The sequence below is a fragment of the Ammospiza nelsoni genome, chromosome 4, assembly GCF_027579445.1.
Source record: "Ammospiza nelsoni isolate bAmmNel1 chromosome 4, bAmmNel1.pri, whole genome shotgun sequence".
In the NCBI taxonomy this organism is placed as follows: Eukaryota; Metazoa; Chordata; class Aves; order Passeriformes; family Passerellidae; genus Ammospiza; species Ammospiza nelsoni.
The window spans coordinates 29,938,897-29,965,207 of NC_080636.1; the positions used below are offsets into that span (position 1 = coordinate 29,938,897).

The 26,311-nt window shown below is 41.5% G+C and overlaps 1 protein-coding gene across 1 annotated transcript in view; it reads left to right on the top strand.

The window, feature by feature from the left end:
- The first annotated feature begins 8,066 nt into the window (after nt 1–8,066).
- Nucleotides 8,067–26,311, top strand: part of ZDHHC2 (zinc finger DHHC-type palmitoyltransferase 2) — a 35,348-nt gene continuing 17,103 nt past the window's right edge. The window contains exons 1-5 of the mRNA XM_059470879.1: nt 8,067–8,251; nt 18,471–18,497; nt 21,482–21,576; nt 24,410–24,530; nt 25,438–25,507. Of these exons, the coding sequence (XP_059326862.1) occupies nt 8,083–8,251; nt 18,471–18,497; nt 21,482–21,576; nt 24,410–24,530; nt 25,438–25,507 (482 nt within the window). The 5' untranslated portion in view covers nt 8,067–8,082. The remainder of the gene's footprint in view (nt 8,252–18,470; nt 18,498–21,481; nt 21,577–24,409; nt 24,531–25,437; nt 25,508–26,311) is intronic.

The following is a 26,311-nucleotide window of genomic DNA, read 5'->3' on the forward strand; positions in this document are numbered from 1 at the left end:
CCCAGGCCAGTTCAGAAAACTATCAAAGGATGATACTTCAGTTAATATTTCAGTATAAATAAATTCAAAATTTCCACCTTGGTGTCCTTAAACTGTTGACAGCAAGAAATAAATCAAATAAATTGAGATAAATGTTCTTGAATTGACACAGCAGAACAGAGGTAAGCTGCAGTCCCTGAGTGATCACTTAGGGAATCAGCTGTATTCAGTGTATTGTCTCGGTACGCAGAACTGTCTCACTGCTTCTTGTCAGCACATGCAAAACCCAGTTTGCTACTTCAGTGGCAAAGGACAAAGAAGAGAGAAGAAAACATTGGGAGTCACTGAAGGGGTTCCCATCCTTCCTTTTATTCATGGCTGTCTCTCACAGTGATCTCCCCTTGGAGGAAGCAGCTGTACCATCATCATTTTGCTGCTCCACTGCCCCAGGCAATAGTGCACTTTGCTTTTGTGGCTGGCTTGAAGCAATTTTTGCATTTTTCTATAAATTTCTTATCTATAGTTACTTAATATTAAATAGAATGTGAAAGTGTCAGATTAGTTTTTAAGACTATTTTTCTTCATGTTTAATAAAATTATTTAATATAAATATGAATATATACATATAATATTCTTGTTTATTTCAAAATAAATGCACTTAAAACTAATTTTCTTTGCTGTGTATATAATTCAAATCCTTTTGTCACAATCTTTTTTTTAATTTGGTAACATGAATGTGTAAGCACTTTGAATTAGAGCATCTTGCCATGACAAAAAAATAGACTTGTTTTCTTCTTTTAGTCATCTCTTTAGATAGCTTCGCTTTTCAGCCACAGAATTCTGCATAGAAGACCTGAAAATGCAAGGACAGGTGAAAGCAAGGCGCAGTAATGGCATATGCCATCTGCTCTGGAGGCACCCCTCGGATAAGCAACAGTCACTGGGCTCAGTAAAACCTTATTAAAAATCAGCAAAAATCCTGGCAGCACAGGAGATGCGTATGCTGCAACTAAATTGTGTGAAAAGTTGCATAAATTAAGGCTTTGTTTAAAAGCAGCTCTTGTTGTCCTCTGTAAGTTGAGAAAACTGTAATAATGTAAGTGAATATTCAGAGGGTGCTTAGGAACTGCCCACAGATGCCCAGAGCAGCTAGGATAAAATGAGAACCAGCAGCCTCAGCTTTGGGTACCCTTGTGGTGCTAACCAACTTGTGCCTGAGCTGTGGTGAGCCCCTGGCTCCTGGCAGAATGTCCTACAGTGTAGGCTGCTCCCTGATAATCTGCTGGTGTTTAAGATCCCAGTGGCAGTTTCCCTCCTTGCACATTTTAGCAATAAGTGGATACATATTCCTTCCACTGTAGATTGTCACTTTATATGACACAGAACATTATCAGCCTGAAGGGAAAAAAACCCAAAGTATTGAACAGTAACTTTCAGCACTTTGTTAGTCACACTGCCTGCTTTCTGTAGTTATTTGATCTCTTCTTTTCCACCTAAATATTAGGATACAAATGCATTGAAGTAAAGGGGGGAAAAATGATACAGGAATTTTTCACTTTGATGCGACATTGTGTGATATGATGATCATTACCTAATGACGTGTCTTGCCCTCTTGTCCCACTGAGGATATAGTCAAGACAGTGTCTAGGAAAAGAACTTGAGACTCATTCTTGCAGAAGGAAAAGAATCAGACCAAAAAATCACTATTCAAAAATGGATCTGGAACTAATTTGTAGCAATACCAAGTTTGAATTCCCCTTAAAAAAAGCCAAAACTTAGATGAATATTTTTAATATGTGTGAGGTCTGAATGCACAGTATTTTTCCTATATCTGGGAATCCATGAAAGCATTTGGCACCCTGAAGCTGTCAGCAGATACTGCCCTTGGATGTATTGCATTTATTTTCTTACACATACAATTTAATACAGGGATGTGCTTTAATCTTGAATGGATAATGTTAATTTTCACCACTAGTTTGACTTAAAAATTCCTCCCACAGATGAACATTACAATTAGCTAGTAGTATTCTATGAAAATACTAGTACCCACCTGAAATTTTTTTATTAAAATACATAAATTTGTACATACAAATACTCATAGAAAAAAGCAATGTATTACCTGCGGGGTTTTTTAACTCTAACCCTGATTCAGAAGCTATAACCTAGATTCAAAAGAGTATGACCCTGTAAAAATAAACTTTCAGGTATTCTAATCTCTGCAATAAAATACTGAGTCTGAAGCTAGTTACCTAGGCTTTACAAAAAAATGTCCTTGCACTTGGAAACTGTGTCACAAAACCCACTGCAGGGAGCAAACACTGGAATCCAGAAGTCTCTGCTGTTTCAAGCACATTCTGTAAGAGGCTGCTGAACCATTTACTTTCTCTGTGCTGTGGCCCTTGCAGCATTTTTTGTGTCATTTCATGAAGACAGTGGACAAACTACCACAACTGGCTTGCAGTCTGGCAGGTAAAACATTTCCATGGGAAGTGGAAAGAAAGAAAATGTGGCTGTTGCTACATTTTGTGCAGACTTACTCTGAGGGTCCCAGCAACAAAAAGCATCAACATAGGCAGGTATTTCATCTCTGGACAACAGCCAAACCTAGATGTATGACCAAGGCATGGAGTGGCTCAAATCTGTCAAGACATTTCAGGGCATAAGCTGCAAAAGTAAGCTTTAAACCACCCTGTTGGGAAGAAGTGGGTGGGAGGGGAAGAAAAAGGAGGTTATCAGATTGGTTATTTTTAAATTTAGATGTCTGCTTTTGGTGTCAACCATTAAATCACATACCTTCTACTCCATAGGGCAGAAAGCACTGGAATGGGGCACGCAGCATGGGATAAGGTGTCTCACATATTTCTTGAAGGGTTTTTTACTCCAGGGGTTTTGATTTTTGCCTAAGCAGAGACCTGCTTTAGGGCACTGTATAGATCTCCATTGCACAGGAACTAGCGCTGATTGGAACGGATTCAGCTTTTTCCCATGTTTCCTACCTTAGGAGACAAAAGGAAAAGCAGGAAGCAAGGGAAAATTCCCCGATGAATGCATCAGGGGAAAAAAATAAAACAATGCAATGAAAAAATTACCACTGAAAGTGACAGAAGAGTGGGTGGATAATAAGCCCAAATAGGACTTGAAAAAACTTCCCTGAAGGCAGACTCTGACAAATACAGTATTGTATCAATACAGAGGTAGAAATCAAGAAATCTAAAGAAGGAATTGGAAAGGAGCTAAGTGTGCCTCTCCTGTGGAGAACAAGGAAAATTGCCACAAAAAATTAAGAAAAAAAAATCATACAATAACAGTTAAGTTTGGATATCAAAACAGTTGCAAATAATTAAGTACTAAGCCGGGTTGAGAGGCCAAGCAAGGAATTGAACACATTTGGGCCAGCCCTTCAATGAAAGTACATTTGACAGATAGCCTGAGACTAGGGAGGCTCCTTAGCTGCTGGTTTTCATGTAGCCAGGAGCTATCAACCATACACAGATGGTCCCAAACTCCAGCTGGGATACAAGATACATTTTCCTGGTAATATTTTATGCCAGAAATGTTGTGGAGATTTCCTGTGTGTGGTAAGTGTGGTCCCACACCCAAACATTCTGGGGATATGCAAGCAGCACAGTCACTGTCAGGAAGGCAAGGAGCATCCCTGCAGGGCTGCTGGTTCACTCAGTGAGTGCTGTGTGCCTGTCAGTCTGTCTATGTGTATTCCTGCTTCTAGCTGCTGCTCTGTGTATTGCACTTGTGTAGGAGTAAATATGTGTTTTCCTGTCCTACTCTTCCTCCTCCTCCACTGAATACATGGGACCTGGCGGGGGAGGAAGTATTCCATCGTATCAGATTGCTTACAGAGAGGAGAAGAGCCCTCTCTTGACTTGCAAAGGAGTTGTTTTTAATTAGGACTGCATACTAAGCATGTCAAGATGCCTTCCTCAGAAAGAGGCAGAGTTTTCACTCTCCATTCTATACCTGAACCCAGCTGGAATCTACCAGTCAGAGCAAATGGAAGGAGGGAGTGCCTGCTTCACTAATGTCATCTGATCAAGGACCTTATCAAGTGGAATGACAAAGGGAGGAAGCCAAACCTAGAGATGTACAATGTACCAGACAACACTCACAGAGACAACAACAGGGACAGCCCTGGTCGGCCAGAGTACTTGGCCAGGGTATGTGGGGAGGGAGGATGCTTGTTTCAGAATGCACTGAGCACCAAGCTGGACTGCTGGTGATTTGGGACTGTGCAGCAGGTAAGAAGGTCTAGGATCTGGGCAGGGCTATCAGACAACCAGGGAGGCCATGCCTTGGGGATCTGCAACAATGCATGTGCTGGTGAGGGCGGAGAGGAGGGAGGCGTGTGCGTTTCACCAGTGGCCCTCAGCCTTGTCAGCCTCAGGGGAGAAGGGGAAAGGCTGTTGGTGCTTGTGTGAGCCCTTAACAGAGGTGCAGGCTGTTGGTGCTTGTGTGAGCCTGGGCAGAGGGGCAGGCTGTTGGTACCTGTGTGAGCCCTTAACAGAGGGGCAGGCTGTTGGTGCTTGTGTGAGCCCTTAACAGAGGCGCAGGCTGTTGGTGCTTGTGTGAGCCCTTAACAGAGGTGCAGGCTGCTGGTACCTGTGTGAGCCTGGGCAGAGGGGCAGGCTGTTGGTACCTGTGTGAGCCCTTAACAGAGGCGCAGGCTGTTGGTATTTGTGTGAGCCCTTAACAGAGGTGCAGGCTGTTGGTACTTGTGTGAGCCCTTAACAGAGGTGCAGGCTGTTGGTGCTTGTGTGAGCCTGGGCAGAGGGGCAGGCTGTTGGTGCTTGTGTGAGCCCTCAACAGAGGGGCAGGCTGTTGGTGCTTGTGTGAGCCTGGGCAGAGGTGCTGTTGAAGCTGCTGCTGGCTGAGCAGGAGAGCAGCAGCCACTTTCACCAGCCAGGGACACAGACATCAGGTCCCCACGCTGGGGGCCAGCAGGGAGGACGATGCCCAGCCCCAGAGCTATGGGTGGTGACCCCTTCCTTTAACATCCCTTTGCACAACTGGGTACAGAGAAATGTCAGAAGCAGCAATGTTAGAAATACCCAAATGTATGCCAGGAGAGACACATTTTAAAAACTCTACCAGCAATCATTTGCATATACCTTGCCTGAGGGGAAAGCCTGAGCAGCACCACTTATGACAAGAACATTTTATTTCAATTTGCCAAACACTCAAGCTGCCTCCTCAAACCCCAGCTTCCTTCAGCCCAGCTCCTGACAAGAAAATTACCTTCATTTCCTCTCTTTTTCTTTGGAACATTTCATACAAGCAGCAATAACCTGTGTCCCAAGTAACCTCTCTCACTGTAGAGACAAAGCCCAAGTACACTGATTCGGGCAACCTCTCCATTAATGCCCAATGGCTTGGACTATCCCAAGACTTACTTCTGCCATAACACAATTGAATATGCTTGTTCTTGAGTTTTTCTGCTGTTACCTAAAATTTCTGCAGGTCATACCACAGAGGAAGGGAGAGGATTAAAAGCACATCAGAAAAGATGCCTTGTGTCCCAGCTGGAGAGTGATGAGAGCCATGAAAGGAATAGAAAGCAACTATGGATATGAAAAGGAGATAGAGAGCCTATGTCCATGGGGAAAAGACACAAGGACAGGAGAGAGGGATTCTTTACAGCTCTCTGACCAAAGGGTGCTCCAAGGTAATTCAGAGTATTAGTCAGGGCAAGATTTTTTGTTCCATCTAAATTAAAGTGAAGTTTGCCTGTTTATTTCACTAATTTTGAACCAGATAACCATGATTTTGGAGCTATGGTTATATGGAGCATACACTATAGCTATTATTCATGTAATTACTAGCATATGAAATAAGAGAATTCTGATTACTGTGAAAGTGAGCAGTGAGCAGAGGGTGGTAGTGGCCATGGAAAAGGTAGAATGCTGAACTACACAAGCCCATTTCCATGAGGCGATAATGAAAAGCTTATGAACAGAATTTGTACGATATAATTTAAGGCCTTTGTAATTCATCATCTTTTTATTCCCACATTCCTGGCAAACTGCCACCTCTCTATATGCATAATATTCTATAATAACTATGACTCCAAAGAATAAATGACTATGTTATAAAGTTTTCTCTAGTGTTTACTGTGTTTCCCTGGCATGTGTTGTTAATGAGCCCTGTGTCACATACAGCATTTTAATATGGTTTACAGGAGAAATCTTTTCATAGCCCCTAAGGCGATGCAAAACCTACTTCACCCTTACATACACAGCATCTAGCTGCAAACTTCTCAAGGTACAGACATGTCTCCCTGGAAACACAGGACACAACAGATGCATTATCCTTGGCACCTGAGAGAGGTCACTGGCACGTATTTCCAAATAAGTGCAAAAAGCCATCAAATGAATTTAATTGCCTTCATTTCTTTTAACTTTTGCCAGCAGAGCATGGGGTTTGCCTTCAGGCAGTGGTAATCTTACTCCTTCTGCTTTTAAAATCTATGTTGAATAATCACAGATGTTTTCCTTAAAACATAGTAAAGTAAAATCCTTTATATGTTCTATTAAAATGCTGGCTTCAGCAATGACTTGTACGATTAATTAAGGTGAAATAAAAAGCTTTTATTGTCCGCATCATGTTGGTCTCAGTCTCTTTATTCTTGTTTGAGAACTATAGCATGCAGGAATATAAAATCTAGCTTTTCAGCACCATTCCCTGTCTCTTCACCTTTAAATGTATAATACATAATTTGCCATTATGCAGAATCTTTTCTTAAATTATTCTGGTCCAATCTTTTGGTAGCATATTTTGTTCATTCCTCTGCTGTAAGAACCGTACATTGAGGAGACAGTTTTGCTGAGCCCTTCAGAATGATATACAAGCCTTTTTCCTGAATAGGCAAGGATGATTTACTGCCATGGGATATATATATTATCCCTCTCAATACATTATCATGTGTTGATCATTCACTCAGTTCATTGTGGCTAACTGAAATCACTCAGTTTGGTCTTACTGTAAGAGGGGTGCATGATTTTGCATCACATAAAAACACTGCAGCCATATGGTCAACTTCTTTTTTATGTCTCTTCAACAAACATACTATACCTACTCCGTTTTCTACTCTGGAACCTGCCAGCAACACCTACCATTGGTTCTGTCTTATTTTCTCCAATTTTTTTTCTTCTTTCCCAGCCTTTTTCTCAATCAATGGCAGTTGTATGCCTTCCAGATAGTGATTACTTATCTTCACGTGTAGTCTCCTGCATGAGATATTAGACAAGGTTTTTTTCAAAGTCCAAACCCATTTTAATCAACCAGCTACTTCCCACCTACTGCACCGCTGATGCTCTGAGATTCTAGCAGATTGCAGAAACACTACAGGCCGTGCTCGACATTACTGATTTTGCAATGATAACTCAGCCACGATTAAGGTGCACACAACCTAACGCAGGCAGGGTTTGCTGTTATAGTTCACAAGCGTTTCATTACGATGAGTGCAATGGGAAGCCTTTCGGGGAAGGGTGAGTCAGCACAACCTTCCGCCACCTTCCCCGGCACGAACAGCTGCCAAAAGCCACAAGCCAGCCACGCCTGCCCACAGCGGCCGCCCACCGCCTCCTGCCCGCCAAGGCACGGCAGCCCGCACTCCTGTTCGCTGCACTCCGCAGCGTTATTTGCGAACGCGGCAGCGCTTCTGTAACCGGGCGTTTTGAAGCGCTTGCAGGGCGCTGATAAGCGTCGCCATCCCGCTGTCAGAGGCGGATGATGAGGGAGCAGCGTCGAGCCTAGGGCGCCGCCCGCCCCAGCGCCCAAACACGTGGCGGCCGGAGCCGCGCCCTGCGCCGGGCGGGGCCGCTGCGCCGCCGCCCCGAACCTGCCGGCCGTGCCCGTGCCCGTGCCCGTGCCCGTGTCCGTGTCCGTGTCCCCGGCCCGGCACAGACACCCGGACCCCGCGGGGACGCCACGGGCCCTCGGACGGCTCTGCCCCCGCTGCCCGGCCCTGCCCAGCCCGGGGGAAGGCGGGCGGGCGGTGGGAGGAGCGGCCGCGCCGGGAGGTGGGGCCGGGGCGGGCTCCGGCGGGGAGCGCGGCCGGGGCCCGGGCCCCCGGAGCGAGCGAGCGGCGGGATGCGGTGCGGGAAGATGGCGGCGCCGCCGCCGCCCGCAGCCGGGGCGCCGGGCGCTTGGGGCGGCGTGCGGCGGCGCTGCCAGCGGCTGCTCTACTGGGTGCCGGTGCTCTTCATCTCCAGCATCCTCTGCTGGTCCTACTACGCCTATGTCACCCAGCTCTGCCTGCGTGAGTGCCGCCGCGGCGGCGGGGGGCGGGCGGGACGCGGGTGGGCGCCGCCGCCCCTGCCGGGGTATCGCAGCCGGGCGGCACCGGCACGGGCACGGGCACGGGCGGCCGCCTCTGTTGTTTGTCGGCGCCGGGGCCACCCCCGGCTGCTGCTGCCGCCGCCGCCGCCGCCGCCGCCACGCCCGGACCGTGTCCGAGGCTGGGCTGGGTTGGGCTGGGCTCGGTTGGACCGGTTCCCCCGCGCCCCGGCCCCCTGGGCGGGAGAGCGACATCCGCGCTGCCCGATGTCCGCCGTGACCCATCGCGCCCGGTCCCGCTCCCGCGGCAGGAGGGAGCCGGCGCACGGCGCTCTCTCCACAGGCGGGAGTTTCCCTCCGTGCGGCGCGCTGAGTGCGGCCGGTCCCGGCCCCGACACGGGAAGCGGGACCGGCCGTGCCGGCGGCTGAGCAGAGTTCGCCGTCCCTTCCGCGCACACACATGTACACACACACAGGTAGAGCTATTGGGGGCGGACGTGGAAACAGGAATAGGTAGCAGGAAACCCGCGAGTCTCCCTGTGCCACCCTTCAGTTGTCTATAAAATGCCCAGCTGTCGCAACTTCTTGCTCCCTTCCTTGTACCTGCAGCGTGCCGGTGCACTGGGGAGTCATCCTGGCCGCGCACCTTGGCCCCTGACCATGAGCGTCAGGCGCATCCCTGAGCACACTCTGGGGGCTGGGTGTGATGTGAGATTTGTGTGCATTAGAGCAGCCGAGCCAGAAGGGTTTTAAATGACCGGCTCACCCGCCTCCCTTGGTTTGGAAGTTTTTTTTCCTGATTTTGGTTCTGTTACGGTGTATCTTGTAGAAAACCGTATCTGAATCTGATCTTTAGAGGCTAATGTGTGGCACACTGATGTTTCAGTAACAGCGTCAGCATAATGGCACACGGGAATATAAATTAGATGTACTTAGCTTTCAGCTGTTGATGTTGAAAATCTTATCAGTCTAGTACCTAATTTTTGATTTTATCTTTTTTTAATTGCATATAGAAGACTGGTAGAATTTTTGTCCTATGGATGCTTGGCAAAGCAGTTGAGGAATTAAGCAAAAGGTGATTGCCAGGCCTAGCACCTCTGGTTTTTGTATCAAGACTTGCTGTAGTTCCTGTGTTGGAGGTTAGGCTTTTTGCATTTTTTTTCTTTGCTAACACCACTCAAATCTGTTCATTTTAAACAACACTCTTCAATAAAGTTACTGTGCCCTCATGAGAGGAACAATGAAGTGTGTACCTCCAGCACAAGGAAGCAAATTGTTTCCTGGATTCTGGGAATTGACTGAGCAAGCCTGGAAAGGAGAGCTGTAAGCTGACACGAGGAGGGCAAGGATGTTCCAGGGAAGAGCCTCTCTGTAGTTAATGTTCTAATGTATGCAGCCTTGTGGAGGGTGCAGTAGGCTTCTTCTGGGCACTACTGCTTCAGTATTCTACTGTATTTTTTATTTTGCATAACTGTACAATAGGGAAAGAGTGGGTTTTAGCTTACCTGAAAGTAGGTACCTCTTAAAGAGATGACATGCTTGAAACTTGCTTCAGACTATAAACTGTGGTTCACTGATTCCTTGAGAACCCCTCAAAGCAAAAGGCCTGCAATGGGAGGGGGAGGAAGTGAAATCCTGGGGCTCAGCTAAAGCATCTTTTACTGAACTCCTTTCAATGGACAAGGGCGGTTTGTTTGTTTGTTTGTTTGTTTCCCACCCACCCCCACACGTTCCAGTGGGAGCTGGCTTACCAGGTTTTTAATTCAGTGTAATAGTCATCCACAATCTCCAGTAAGTCCATCTTTTATCTATATCTGGATGTTTTCCCTCATTTTTGGCATATTAAAATAAAATAAGCTCATGTTTTGTCTTACTAATGAATATTTAGTGTAAACAACAGAAGGAATAACTAACATAGGGAACGAGAGCCAACGGCAGGAATAGACTGTAAGCATTTCAGTGCTTTGAAGCCAGCCTGTCTGTTCAGTGCTTCTTTTATTCCTGCAGCACTGAATGCTAAAGAGGACATATATAGCTGGGGCTTTTTCTGCAGCTTTCTGTCATTGGGGCTGAGAACATACAGGGAACAGTGTTAACTGTTGTGCAATAGGACCTGGCAAGGACCCTGTTGTAATGTAAGTGGTCTCTTTGAGCTTTTAATAATGAGAAAGTGTTTCAAATGTAGTGTTTTGAATGGATTTGTGGGGTTTTTTGTTAGAGTTTATTTGATGGGTTTTTTTTTAATTTCATCCTGTTGTTGTTTGTTTTTTTTTATTTCATCCAAGCATTATAGAAGGGGCTTCTTTTTTTTAAGAAATCTACTAAGCTGATTCCTTATATACCTAAAGCTGAGTAGTTACAGTACTGAGTAGCATTTTAGAAACAAAAAGGGGTTTTATAAACAGAAAAATGAGGCCACTGTTTTTAACACTAGTATTGCCATGTCTAGAGTTCTGTCTCTTTTATTAGTGGATTCACATAAGTGCTCATGCAGCTTTAACCTTTAACAAGAAGGAGAAAGGTGTTGAGCACTAGCAAATAGTTCTCTTCTTTCTGCTGGATGTAGAACAAATACTGGAATTAAATGTGTATATGAGTTGGTCTTAAAGCACTCAACTAAAAATTGCTTACCTCTAATCCAGTGCAATTCTCTTGATTTTGCCAGTAGTGTCATCTCACAAGCCCTGTCTAGTAGTAGTACTTCTTTTTTCACCCTGAATAACTTTGTGTTTAAAATTACTGTGTCTTTAAGTGTTTCTTCCCTTAAAAAATAAGTTGAGTGTGTTTATGAGATCCTAAGGGATATAGATTTATTGTTCTTTCTCTAAAAAGGATGGGGAAATACAAGCAGCACACAGTGAGTACAGTGAACTTTGATAGCTCAAGCTACTGAAATTTCAACCTAGGATACATGGGACAACAGGAGCATGGAGTGCAAATTAAATACTTAACCCCAGCACCTGTATCCATGTGTCTGTACTCAGAAAATGCACATTGGATTCACTCTTTATGAAAACCTGAAAATGAACATTCGGTGTTTATTAAAATCTTTGCGTACTTCGCATGCAAAGAAAAAAAAATTCTTACATTTCCCTTCTTAGAAGCATCTCTAACTCAGGTTAGTAAGGGACTTGGAGGAGTTATTGATTCCATGCTTTACCTAGGGCAGAGACAGTGGTTATTGCAGTTTCTGACAGCTGTTTGTTAGAAATGTTCTTGACAAATGCAGACACTGACATCCTTTTGTTTCATTTTGTTTTCCTACCTGCTCAGGATTTGGAGGTGCATATCACAAGGAAAATGTAAAAAAATTGACAGTGTTGTGACAGATGTTTTTAGGAAAAATAACAGCTTAGCTGATGAAAGGGTTATCCTGTAGATATTCTCTATCCAATAGAAAGTGGATGTTTTTGTTCAGTTTTGATCCATTTTTACATGGAACTAATTTTAATTCACAGGATAATGCTCTTGCTCAGGGAATCCTGTCAGAAAATGCAGCTTGAATTTGTAATTTTGAAGAAGGAAAATAGATTTACTGTGGAACAAACGAGCAATAAGCATTTTGTGACTACTCCAGTGAAGGGAAAGGGAGGAAATATTGCCACCTGGTGAGTGATTTGCCTGATTTGGAAAAGAATAAATGACTTGAGCATAGCTGAAGAGGGGATACAACAAGACATTCACAGTACTGTCAGGAATGCTTATAAGTCTCATCTTTGGTTTTAGGGTAGAATATGTGACTGGTTTCTGTCCACAGCTATCCACATCTACCTTCAGAAAGCATGGAATGACATCCAGCTGCTAAAGATGTTAATGATCATGAAAGATTTTTGCTGGAGGATCAGATTGATTAGTGCTGAATTGAGGTTTTTGACCCTGTGAACCATCAGTGGGATGGAATTATAGCAGGATGTAAAGCTGCTTAATTCATCACAGTTTAGAGGAAGGATTAATACGTGCCCTGTGGGCTTGGCAGAGTGTCATCAGGGCATCAGAAGTGGCAGCAAATAAGGAGATAGAATGTGATAGGGTGGGAGGGGGAAAAAAAGCTAAAAAAAAAAGAGTTAGACCCAGGATTTGGTCAGCTGGATTTGAACTCTTTGCTCAGTATGTTCTCCAGATAGATTAAAGGATTTATGGTACTTGCAGCTTATGTCTTGTAACCATTTAGAGCTTAGGTTTGGCTATAGAAATACAAAGTACATTGTAACATTGCAGTTGGCTGTAGTCAAACACTGGTTAAATAATACCCTGTCTGCACATTAGCTGCTAGGGTACAAAAGTACTGTGGTCCAAGAAAGTTTGCATTTTTATTCCATATTTTAGAAATACTACCTTCTTTTTTTCCCCCTCTTCTGATGTCTGTGGTTACTTTGAGAAAAGTTTCAAAACTGGTGGCTGAAGTAGAATTGGCTTCTGAATTATAGCCAGCAGTGCTCCTGTGCATTTCCCAAATTTCATTTGAATGCTTTCTCAGACTGTCAAAGGCAGCTGCCATTCCACAGCTCTGGAGCAGAATTGATGTCTATGTTAAGCAGGGCTGGTTATCTCTCCATGTAGTGCCCAGTGGGTTTTGTGCCTTGAAATGTAAACCATGGCTTGAAGTTGAAAACAAGGTTTATGATATAGTTACTGGACAAGATTATGTTTTCAGGTGAAGGTTTAACACTGCTTGATACATAACTTCAGGAGTTGTTCTTGTCAGGGTGCAGTTTTTGTTTGCTGAAAAGTGTCTGGCAATACTGGCAGCACAAGAGTCTGCAACTTTGGCAGAGCCGGACACTTTTCATTCAGTCTGTGTTTGTGACTTGGAAGGTAAATGGGAAGTTTGTAAAGAAGAAGGATTAAGACAGTTCTTAGTCATACCCTATACAAAAGCAGTGGTTTTGTGACCTTACTTGCAAAGGTGCCAAATAGCAGCTGCTGCTGGCAGGTGGACAGTGGTGCAGTTTGATGGGCACAGGCTTGAAATGAATCTTCTGAAACATTTACAAATACCATCAAATGCAAATGTATGGGTTATTGATGGCTACCTATGCCAACCTTAAATATCCTGGAAATATTTTCATTACTTTTGTTCTGAAACAAAGCACTGGAGGCACCTTGTCTTTCTGAATCAATGCAAATCACTGCTCTGTCTAGCAGAGAGGTAGGTTTTTATTGCAAGCACTGATATTTTTACCAAAGGACTATTGCAGGCAATGACAGAACACTTGTCAAAACTATAAAACACTTTTATGTATGCACAGAGCTGAGTAAAACTGCATCTATAGATCAGTGTTTTACAGCTTCAAATATACTATAAAGATAAAATGTGTACTTAGTTTTGTGAATCAGATCCAAGATGTTAAACTTCATAAAAGTTTGAGAGACCCAGTTATTTATAGATGTGGCTGCAGAGTCTCATCAGATTTATCTTGTTTTCCCATTCCAGAGATTTAAATATTTTAAAAAAGTATATAAAATATGATAGCAAAATTTTGTAGATCCAATTTCATTGCAGCTTTAAAATATTATTTGCTTTATCTCATTTCCCTTTTTAAATTTTTTCCTTATTTTTAAATCTAGTCATTACATTTACAGTTCAGAAACTTTGGGTTTAGAAGTCAAGCAAAATTTAACACTACAAAACCAATGCATATTTTGATATGAAATTTATCTTTCAAAATCTTTCGGGGTTTGTGCTAGCTATGTGTCTTACCATGTCTCTAGCTATGTGGAGATGGACATCTACCTAGTTTTTACATGGGTGAGTGAGAATTAAGCTTTCTGGAGAAAATAAGTGGAAATCGAAGAAGTGGGAACTCCACTTGGTCTGACCCAGTGTGCAAGGTGCCTAGTGATGTGATTTCTCTTCCTAGCAAGTTAAGTTGGTGATTGAGGCCATCCTGGACTTTTTAAGATCGTTTTGAAACGCAGCATTCCGTCACCTTTGCAGTTGTCCTCTGCTTGGTGGCACTGACTATTGGATGTGCTGTTCCTGTTTCTGCCTGCTTGTGACAAGCAGGGAGCAATGTTTGTGGCTCAGGAAATTGGCATCTACCGTGGCTGAAGCGCTGTGTCTGTCCCTAATTGTGATGAGCACCATCTGGGAGCTGCGTAATGAACCGGAGAGGCTCTAATGATGTGACAGTCTGCTAGCACTGAACTGTAAATGCATCCTGGTGCTCTAGCAGTGCAAGGGTGATTCTTAATGAAATTGGCCCCTGCAGTACCTCAGGCAAACAAAGCTGTAACTTTTTAATGATTTCCTGAAGACAGGTCATGTTTTTATAATTATTTCAATCTCTGGGTATACAAGAGTATCATTCCATTTTGGTCTCAAAGGGATTTACCCTGTTTTCTCTCAGAAATTGCTTAGCAGTTGGGATTGCCATGTCCTTTGTGTTTATTTTAGTCATCATAGACATAAATGCTTTTAACCCATATTATTTCTGTGCTGTTTAACTATCAGCAAGTGCATTTGCAGCATTTCAGCTGATATTTATTAATGACAGAATGCACAGTCTGACCTACTTTTCACCACAGTGAGTGTAACCCCTTGAAACAGAAATGAGAAAACTGCCAGAAATACTGATACAAATGATTCTACTAAAAAATATAAAATTTGGTTTAAATAAACATATTGTGTGCTATTCAGAAGGCAGGGAAAATAGCAAACATTTATTTGATCAAATCGAAAATGAAAGGATTTTTTTCATATTAGAAAATTATTTTCCATGTTCTTAAATAGTACAATTTTAGTGTGATCTTAGGGTAAACACCTTGTAGTTACTCTCACAGTCTTTGTATCATGGTCATTCAACAAAGTGAGAAAGTTTAAAGCTTTAGGAGAAATTTAGGAGCAAGTTTGATTTGTAAGAGCCATTTTTTTCCTGTTGGTTAGTTCTGCCACATTGGTGCAAAACAAAAGGTTCTCCCACTCCCTCCCTCCCCAAAAAAGAGCCAGCAACCAAACCAAAAAAACCTCAACCAAAAAAAAAAAAAAAAAAAAAAAACCAAAAAAACCAACAAAATAAAAACCCCACACCTTTATTTCCTCTCTAGTGCTGTTGTATTGAAGATGCTGGTTCATTACTTTCCTACACTCTGTACCTCCTCCAGGGAGCCTTTGCCAGAGGTGATTTAAAAAGGCATGAGCAGAAGGACTGGTACGTCACTTCATGCAGGTTACTGGATATCCTGCATAGTTCCTTTCTGTCACTGTCTGTGGAATGCTTGTTGGGCAGTGCAGCCAGTCTCCTTGTAAACACCAGTGGCAATATGTGTGGAGAAGAATGATGGTAAGATTGAAGGTACTGGCATCTCTTTTCAGCCTGGTTCCTCTCTGCTTTGCTCTTGTACAGTGGTTGCAGCTCAGGAGTGCATGAAATAACTTCTGATTTTTACTCGATGGTAAAAGAAATTAAAATGACAAGATACATATATTAAAAAAAAAAAAAAAAAAAAAACAAACCAAACCAAAACCCAAAAACATGTTCTCACCCTCCTGGGGTTAACTGGACATCTTGGCACTCATTTTTGAGCCTTCATGGTCCTGACTGTCAGGAGCATTTGGGTTCCAGGCTAGATACTGTAAAAGCTGAGAAAACAGTCCTCTCTGCACATGTAGACTCTGAGGAGTGCATTTCCTCCTGGAGGTGGACAGGAATTTTAGCTTTGCTGTGTGGTAGAAATGACTAAATTTGTATTTGTCTGTCCTTTACTTGTAGGCATTGTGTAAAATTTAGATGTCTCAGACACAATAATAAATACATTTTATCCAAAGATAAGGGGCAGAAAAAAGATTACAATTGCTTTCACAGCAGTGTTCTGTGGCATTCTCTTGTAAGGAGAGAAAAATACCACAAATTATTGTGAAGGTTGATTTAATAGATTTTGTTTTGAAACTGGTGATTCTGCAATGTGTGCTTGGCTGTGACTTTTTAATTAGCAGAGAGTAGTTACTGCAAGAAGATTGGCAAAATTTCTGCATGCTTTGCTGACCGTTCCAAGTGGAGAAAGAAAATCAGAATTTTAATAGTGGCTAATTTGTCTTAATCTGAGAACTCCATCACTTTTAAATTGCATATCAGCTCTGAAGATGTCTTTTGTTTTGTAAACAATCAGCTGGTTTGTGGCTGTTTTCTTACAATTTTACAATTCTTTTGACTTATTGTAGGGGAGCATGTCTGCATCTCAGAGTCAAAGGTACATGTGCATTCTTTCAGATTTCTCTAGCAGTTGTCTAGGTGAATATTCAGCTTATCAAATTCTAAAGAGTTCAGAAAACTGAAGGCAGAATATACTATTTTATAGTGGTTTATGCAACTTCTGTGATATCTTTATGATTTTTTTGAGGAGGTATATAAGGACGATTGCTTACTGCTTTACCTCAGGTAAGGTAGATGCTTGTTTTGCTAGAGCTATAGTCAAATCTCTGTTTTAATAGACCTATTTTATAATTTCAGAATTGTAGAATAATTCATGTTTGAGAGGACCTCAGCTCATCTAATCCAACCTCCTGATCAAATCAGGGCTAGGTGTGAGGTCACATCAGGTTCTTCAGGGTTTTATTGGTTTGAGTCTTGAGAAACTTCACTGGTGGAGCCTGAGCACCATGTCTGGACAGCTTCCTCTGCTGGTGAATGGTTCCCATGGTGGAAGTGTTTTTCCTTCTATCAGATCGGATCCTTTCATTTCAACTTGCACTCCCTGGCTCTTCTCATCCCACTCTGTGCCAGTATGAAGAGCCCAGCTCCTCAGTGCCTCCTGGGAGGCCCTCCCAAAACCGTGTCTTCTCCAGGGCTGACAAGCCCTGGCTGTGCAGCCTCTCTCTAGAGGATGAGTCCCTGCCAGCTTCTTCACTTCCTCCTGAACTTGTCTTGGTTGTGTTGGGGGTCCCAAATCCCAGCAGGGTTCTGGGTTGGTCTGATGAATGCTGCACAGAAAGGGATAAACTCCTCCCTTGGCTGAGCAGCAGTAGTGCCCTGCTGAGGTACCCATGTGCCTGGTGGCCCTTTCTGCTGCCCACCAGCAGCCCCATGGCTTCTTCCAGAGAGCTGCTCCAGCCCAGCAGCCCCAGGCTGTGTCATTGCAGGGGTGGCTTCTTCACAGGTGCAGGACTTTGTCTTTGCCCTCGTGAATTTCATAAGGGCCCCGTTGGTTCCTTCCCCCAGCCTGTCGTGGTCCCTCTCAATGGAAGTCCTGCACGTAGCAGGACTGCTGTCCCCAGGGTGGTGTCATCTGCAGACTTGTGAGTGTTCACTCTCCCAGAGCATTAGTTAAGGTCTGGGGCCATGGTCCACCCTTGCAATGTGCAGGATGTGTTTAAATGCTGGCTTTAACTCAATCACCAAGCCTGTGCTTAATCCATCAGTCAGATGGCATGGCTCTTGGGCTTTTCTGTAGGAGTTGCCTTGTGCCTGCTGCTTGAAGATCAGCCTGGTGCAATCATTTTTATTAGGAAACAGGAGTGGATGAGAGCTCTGTGTATCTACTGTCCTGTTGTAGGCATCAGTGTATCACAGCTTGTACACTGCTTAACTGGGATGGATACATGGTTTGAGTTAAAAGAGGTTTTGATCTTTGGAATTTCTGATGTCTCCGAGATACCTGTTGTGGGATAGTAATTTTGAACAATATGACCAAGAGAGGAAAATGCAATTACTGATATGTGATATCTGTGTGCCCCCTTCTATGCCTGACACACTTGCCCTTTCTCACTCTCTTACTGTCCTGTAATCTGTGGGCAATTTCTTAAAGGAAATGCAACTTTTGTCTACTTTCAGTTTTTATGCATTGAAAATCTAAGGTATCACCAAATATTGCTGTCAAAAACCAGCTCTAGAATCTGATGCCTGCACTGCAACATAAAGAACATAAAGAGTGAAAGCTGTGCAACCACAGTTAGAAGAAATAACTGCTCTTCAGAGATGGCTTTTCTTGGATTAAACTTTGGCAGCTTCAGATAGCTGGAGGTCCTAGTTATCAGGAAATGAGCCTGGGAAGAGCCAAATAAACCTTATAAGCAATGGATACTGTGTACTTATTCTCGTGATAAATGTACACAGCATAAAAGCTTCATAGTGTGTGACCTTAAACGTGTATTGTTTGATGATTACTCTTCCGTCTTTGGCTAAAAAAAGTTTAAATATTGAGTTACGTCATTTGCTATTTAAACACAGATTTTTATTATCTCCTTTTTTCTTTTTTTTTTCCAGTGACAATGACAAATATCGGAGAAAAAGGTAAGATTTTTATTAGCTGTTTATAGTTGTAATTCATATATCAGAATAGAACAGTAGTTAATTAGTAGAACTGAGAAACAGTCAAACTTAAAAGAATAGATTTGTACTTTTTTTGTTCCTCAGAACCTTTTATTCTCTTGCTGTTCCTGAATATTACCATAGCCATTACAAATAGAGGAGAGAAAAATTAGAATTTTTTTACTCTTTTCACTGGCTTTCTGATATGTTAACTAAAACAATCCTTACTTTCTTCATTTAAAAAAATTATTCATAATATGGAAAGCTCTTGTAAAAGCAGGATTGTAAAAGCTCTTGTAAAAGCAGTGTATTTGTGTAGATACAACATACTTAAATGCGGGGTAATTTTTTTCTGCATTTTCTTTTTAATGTTTTTAAAGAAATATAATCATTCAGATATGTAGCCTTCTCAGAATATAATAAAACTGCCTAGTTAGCAGTCACTACAGCTCCTTCCCTGAGGCTGTAGCATGTTTAGATTGTTTATTCCGGATGCTATTTTAATACTACAGCACAACATGGAAGTGGAAAGTGTAGAGTTGCAGAGCTTTTTATGTTTGTGTAATTCCAGCAGATTTTATTAAGTCATTGGTAACTCCCTCACATAGAAAACATGTTTGTCAATTAAGAAATTTGCTCAAAAAACTTTTTCTTAGTTCAGGGATCTCATCCCCGTATGAGTGTAGAAGTGTTATCTGCAGGCTTTTCATTTCAGTTTCTTGCTGCTCCATACTCTGTGTGAGGGGAAAAAAAAGTGAGGGCACTGCTCACAAAACACATTAGAATTATCAGCAAAATGCGTTGGGGAACCTTAATTTCCTTCTTTTCATCAAGGCCTTGGTGGGCTTTGGCCAGTCAGAAGAAACTTACCCTGGCTACACTTCTGCCCTAAGAGTTTGCAGGAGGGAAAACTGGGCAAATGGGGCTCAGCTGTCCTACAGATTGCCCCCAATTTCCAGGCAGCTCTGGCTGTGCTAGCTAGCTGTAAATTGATTGCCTTCAAGCAAGGGATGCACCATTTGGGTTGGGATTTGTTTTGTTTGGTTGAGTTGGAGTTTGGTTCGTTGGTTGGTGGGGTTTTTTCCAGAAAAACTGTAAAATAGAAAGGTTTGTGCTAGTGAGCAGCAGACAGCTCTTCTTTACCTGCCTCAAGTGAAATGAAGTTCTTGTGTTGGGCTCTCAGCAGCCACAGGCCTGGTGGAGCAGCTGGGTAGCCCAGGGTGTCCATCCCAGAGCAGGGAAACCGGTGGGAAGGTGACCTGGGAGGAGTGAGCAGTCAGGGGCCAGGCTGGGGAGCTGAGCTTCAGGATCAAACAAGATGAGCTCAAGGCTTGTTCAGACTTCAAAGGGAAAACCTTGGATAATGTCTTTAGGTGCTAGGCATGGTTTTTTTTAATATATGAATGTCAGTCAGTCACTGGGGATTTTTTTTTGCAACAATAAAGTGCTTAATGCTGATCAGTAAGTGCATCATGTACAAAACTGAGGTAACTTGTCCTACTTTGCTCTCACTATATGCCATGAATATACTATTGTTTAAAAAAAATACTGATTTTGTTTGAGTAAATCAGGTTTTTTTTAGAGCTGATAGAAATATTCTGATAAAAGTGGGGACTGTTCCTGTCCAGATGCTTATGCAATAATCAAATGGTCATTTAGTGTATTGTGCTTTTTGTGGAGTCCAGCTCTATCACTTATTTATGCTGATAAGATTTTTCTTTCAGTTTATAGACAAGGCATATGACTCTTTGCCCCTGTCATCCCAAAAGCTTTGTACAGAGTTGCTCCTCAGATTCTATTAGCTTTTATTTATTACTTTTAACAGCTTAGCGAATAACAGTAAATATTTGAAACTTTCCTGCTATTTTGATAAACAAACTTCAACACCAAAAGTACTTATTCAGTGTTAGTTCTAAGGCAAAATTGCAAAAAGTAAGAATATACCAGACAACTGTTCCTGCATTTATATGCACCATCATGCATGTATTATAAAGAATTCTCTAGCCCTGAATAACATGATCAATAAAAAGACTCCATGAGCTGACCATACAGGGGCAGTATTTCAGATCCTGGAGTGAAAGTACTCAGGATTCCCATTATGACACTTTTTGAGGATATGAATTCGTTGAAGAATACTCTTTTCTTGTTGATAGAGTAAATTAATCAGGGGATATGAATTTGTGATTTGCTATTTACTGTAGTGAATTGCTTACTAGGGTGAGAGCTTTTAAGTGGAAATACCTATCAACCTATGGCAAATTCTAGGAAAAATTACTGTTACCTTCTGTATTCTAGTAAAAAACTCAGCATGGTAAGTGATTGATGGTTGATGGTTGATTCTCATCTATTTAAAAAACATAAGAATAAATGCTGACTGGCTGTGAAGAATATTAAGTAGTGAATGAAGACTTGAATTTAAAGGACCTGTAGGTTTTAAAAACCACCCAACTGTCCTCCCTCCTAAAATCCAGGAAAACAAATTACCTGGATATGGTTACTGCTCAGGTATCATGTGCATAGTCATCCCAAGACACCCTCGCACTTGTCATTGTCCCCTCACATCCTTTGGGGCTTGGGGCTTTGGCTGTGGGGAGGCAGGGGCGGGTTTGCGTGGCTAGCAGTCTCCTACAAGATCTATAATGCCAAAAGGCAGAGATGCATTACTTAATTAGAGTTTAACAAATGTGTTATGGAGACTGCTTGCTAATTAATGATGGAGCTGAAATAGGCTATTAAGCATTTTCCTCAAACTTCTGTAATCTATGTAGACTGTATCATGACCTTCCCCACACAGTTTGCATTTGCCTTTTGTAAAGTTGCAGTGCAGTATTTTTGTGGCAAAGCTTTTCCAGAGCCTCTGTATTTACATCTGTTAGAGAACTATCTGTGATGCCTACAGGCACTATTTGTAAGTACTACAATATCTCTGGTCTGTTTGTATTAATTCTGTTCCCTTCTGATTTTAGTTGTGTGCCTCGTTGCTTACCACATATTTTTCATGCTGTTCGTCTGGTCATATTGGAAAACAATCTTTACGCTACCAATGAATCCTTCAAAAGAAGTAAGATAACTTTTGTTTATGAAATAGCCTAGCCAAATGTCTGATTTTGTAGTGTTTGAACAACTTGGTCTCTGATCTCATGTAGTTTTACACTCTGTAGGAAAACACAGATGGCAATTACAGCTTCTTAATAGGAGTCAGATTGCAATCAGTGTAGTGACCAAGACCAAAACAAAAGTAACAATTTCTCTAATTTTTTAAATAGATATTTTAAAATGAGATATTTATGGTAGAAGAAAAAGTCCTGCCCACTTCAAAAATATGAGTTATTTGAACTAGCAGTCTGAACCTTTGCCTTGGGAATATCAGACTTTTACATGGGCAAAAATTTATTTCCCTGTGTTTAAGACTTATATTTCTTGTCAGCATCTGTCTGTTGTCCTCTGAACTAAAACTTCTTCCCCATCTGTTTTGGTATGAAGGTGCTTTTGGATTGTAGTGGGAGTGCACATTAGGTTAGCTGATGGTGGGAAGCCACACCTGGCTAAGCAGGAGGGGAGCTGGTAAAGAAGAGCCACATGAAAAAAGAGATCTGGGAGGGTTCTTCATCAATGGCCCCAGTGGAAGTTCTGCTCATGCAGCTTTTTGTAGCTAGCACAACTTTTTGGCCCCTTCCATTCTTTGTACAGAAACCCCTGAGTCCTCAGTAGGTGCTGTGTTACACAACATCTGAGGTCAGGAGGAGCCATGCTGTGCCTGTCCTGTAGTTGGAAATACCCACAAAGCAAACACTTACTTTGGCATGGACTCAACTCTAGCTCAGCCTAAAATGAATAGCTTGTGATTCCTATTGTCTGCTGTGTGGAGGTCCCTTTCCAAATAGTTTTCATTCGCTACTAGGATATGTAATTGAGAAAGCAAGTAAATACTTCAGACTAATTGCCATCTTCACTGGGGCTCACACTGCAGTCTTTACTATAGCCTGGGTGGGTAGGAACAAAATAAGTTAAAAGCCTGTTTCATTTGGAAATTATATGGCAAAATGTCTGCATGTACATGATGACTGTACTGATAATTAGGAGGGTTTTCAAATCATTGGGCTGATGCCAATGAAAGCATCTTGACAAATCCTGCTGATTATAGTACAATTCCAAATCCATCATACAATGCTAGTGGAGAATTTCAAATGGAGTAGGAAAAGCATTGTAGTTGAGTAATAGAAAGCAATGTGTGGTGTTTGAATTTACACAGTGTTGCTGGCAGTGAGTGATATCTTTGTTGTTCCATGTCTTTTTCTTATTCTACTAGAGCAGTATTTTAAAAATTGAATTAGGGCAGTTTGTAATGTTAAGTTACTTAGCTTCTGTTTTATAGGGTAAGTCTGCAAATAGAAAAAGATGTATTTTCAAGTGAACTGAGCTAGCAAATACTCATTTGAGGACTGAAAAACAAGCTTTTGCATTTTGTTTTCATGAATACTGCAGCTAGTGCAAACCACACAGCTTTCTTTTAAGCTTATTTCAAACTTTTACATGTAAAGTAGGTTTTGGTGGATTTTACTGTAGTGTGTGCTGCTCTTTACTTGTGTATACGAGCACTGCATGAAGATGGGAGTGAAAACGGGTACCCAAGCGCATAGGTTTTAGATGCAGAACTACTCTGAGGAGCAATAAAAAAAAAGATGGAGCAGTAGCTCTGTTTACACCAAATAAGCATTTGAAAAAAAGTATTCTAAACTAAGTTTCTGTAGTGAGAAATCTTATAAATCAACTCAGATGTTGGTAAGAGTGTTCTTGCAAGGGGAAAAAAATGGTGGCCTGAGAAACTCAAGTTAAACAGTTGAATATCCAGCTTCAGCTGAAAGTCTGTGTGCTTTGTCAGGAAGGGTGGAGTGATGCCTTCTCTATGGAAGAATGGGCTCCTAACTGCATGTTTCTGTCTGCTCTCTTATTTTTGCATGCATCACTTCTTTTTTAAGGAAAGAAAAATCAATATTGTTGTAATGGCTAGCCTTCCTGTAAACATAAGTACTATGCAGAAGGCTTCTGTTTCTGGCACAGGATAGAGACAGCTCTTCCTGCCAAATGTGGGCTTCTTTTCAAAGGTGATTTTGTATCCTCTTTCTCTGATAGAGATGCCAAATGCTTCTGCCTGTTTCTAGAAGCTACAGTGACAAAGGTGGCTACATTGCTGTGTTGCAGGGGACTTTGGTGTTTAAGAAATTTGTAGTATTTCATGTATACTAAGCATCTCTTTCAGTAATTTTTGCCTTTTCAGCACTTTCTAGAGCCATGTTTGTTATTATTTTGGGCAGTGACAGAAGCTGCCATTTTATTCAGGCAGATATTCACGATATGGTTATCTTACTATACAAGACCCATGTCTTCCTTCTCTCAGCCAGTCTCAAAAATAAAAACACATCCTAACACCTGCATGAAGAGAACAGCAGTGACAAAGAATAAAAGGGAAGATGCCAGACACCAGGAGAGAAATAAAGCTGTCTTTTCTGCTATTACTAGTAGTGTATTTTCCTTTAGTTAAACATGACATCCCTACATTATATTCACTAGTTAATATTTGGCATTACAGAAGTAAATTCAGGAATTTCAGAGGAATGATAAGCTCTTGATCTTTCTCTTGAAGAATGTTGCTTAATACTTCTGGAAATGTTCAGCATTGCCTCTATACCAAATCAGAAGTGTTTTTAATTTTGTCTTCAGCTACCATAAAATGAATTAGCTGTTGTGGGAACACTGGGTTATTTGCTGTAATACCCTGTACATGTTGCTAATCTGTCTTTATATAACGAATATTTATTCCTCTTTACTCATCTACAGTTACATATTTAACTTGGAATTTTCTAATATTTCTTTGATTATAAAAATTATTCCAGTTCCATCTATCATATTCAGACAAGGAGTCCCTAGAGAGGGAGCCTAGAGGTGAATCCCAGCAGGAAGTCCTAAGACGAGCAGCCAAGGATCTTCCTATCTATACACGGACAATGTCTGGAGGTAAATGGGTGTTCAGGGCACTAACAAAGGCAGGGGTCCTGAGGGACTACTTAAACTAATTAAAAAAGAGTTTTCAAGGGTTTGGATTGAAGGGAAGTGTTTTCCATATTTGATAAAATAACAGAGTGGTTCCAGAACTTTAATTTAGCAACATTTATTCAGTGTACAAAGATTGTTGGGAAGTAAATTGCAGCATACAGTTTTGGATTTGAAAGTGGATTGACAGTGCCTTGTTTTTATTTTCAATTGATATTGACAAATAGCTTGTGTTACTAACAAGCTGCAGAAGAGGCTATAGCACTCATTAACTGTGTAAATTTCTTTTATTTTAGGTTAAAAATAATAAAAACAGAATCACTGTCTGGGTGTCATACATAGCTAAATAGATCACAGTAAGAAACTGTTACTGTTTTACTTGTTGGTCATTCAGTTGCAAGAACAAAAGATCTCCCAAAATAAAAGTTAATCTAACCCTACTCATATTGCCAGTTTTTGAATGTTGCCTAGCTAAGCAAATCAAAGAGATAATCTCACATAATAAATTAAAGCTGTTAGAATAATAGCTGTAAAATAGCTATATTGTTGAAAAGTCTTTGACATTTTTCCAGTCTAGTGAGGGTTTTGTGGGTTTTGTTGGTTGGTTGTTTTGCAGAGTTATAAGGCTTGGGAAAAAACCAGAAAGATTAGTATGATTAGCAGAGATGGCAAAAACAGAGCTTTTTGGGTTCAGTCTGATAGAATCAGCATTGCAAGAACGCTTTGGTATTTGCAACTGCTTCTGATCATGCTGAAAGGCTTTCCTGGGGGTTCTGCAGGGCTGGCTGAAAGCAATTACTTTTGCACAGCATTCAGAAATCAAAATGTGTAAATTTAGATTGAGGTCTAATCTTGGAACTTTTTTCTTTAGCAATCAGATACTGTGACAGATGCCATCTTGTAAAACCAGATCGCTGCCATCACTGTTCAGTATGCGACAAGTAAGAATATCCTTAAATAAGTGATTTTCTGAATTAATCAATTTATTTTTTTTTAGCATAGAAGCTTTTATTTTTTATGAGTAGATTTTTCAGGCTTAATATTTTGGCAGATACACTTTTTCCCCCTTAGATTTTCTTTTTTTAGATTTAATTTTCATTTACTTATTTCTAAGGAAGTGTGTAGCTTAGTCTGATTCATTTCATTACTCCCTTGATGCCATGGGTTACATGGTCTTACACATTCTTTACATAATGGTTAAAAATTATAAATATTAATAAAGAATTTTCCTTAAGAATGTAACCAAAAATAGCTGATTAAAAAATGTACTTCTTTTGTTAGAATCTGAATAAGCATCACTACCCATCTCAATCTAATCATGATGTCACTTGCATCTTACCTGAGGTAATGCACTTAAAATCCTATTTTTTACTGGATAACTTGCAGGTTACTTTTGTTTAAAGAAAGAAACAGCCAAGAATTTTTCCACTTCTAACTAAAGCCGTAAAATTAAGTTCTTGTTTGTCTCCCACAAAAGGAAGTTCATATCCATACTCTCCAGAAGTCTGATTGCTTTTAAATTTAATCTTTCTTTTGGCTGTTCTCTCTGACCCTTCTCCAGTTAGTTTGGATGTCCCTGTGTTTCTTCACTCTGGCCCCTGTGCTTTGTATTTTTAACTTTGAGAGAAGACATTTCTTCCAAGAGAGGCTTATTCTTAGCTTTAAGGCTGTTCCAAATACTCTTCAGCTGATCAAACACTACAACACGATGGTGGGGTGGAGAAGGCATTGCTAAGTCCAGGAAA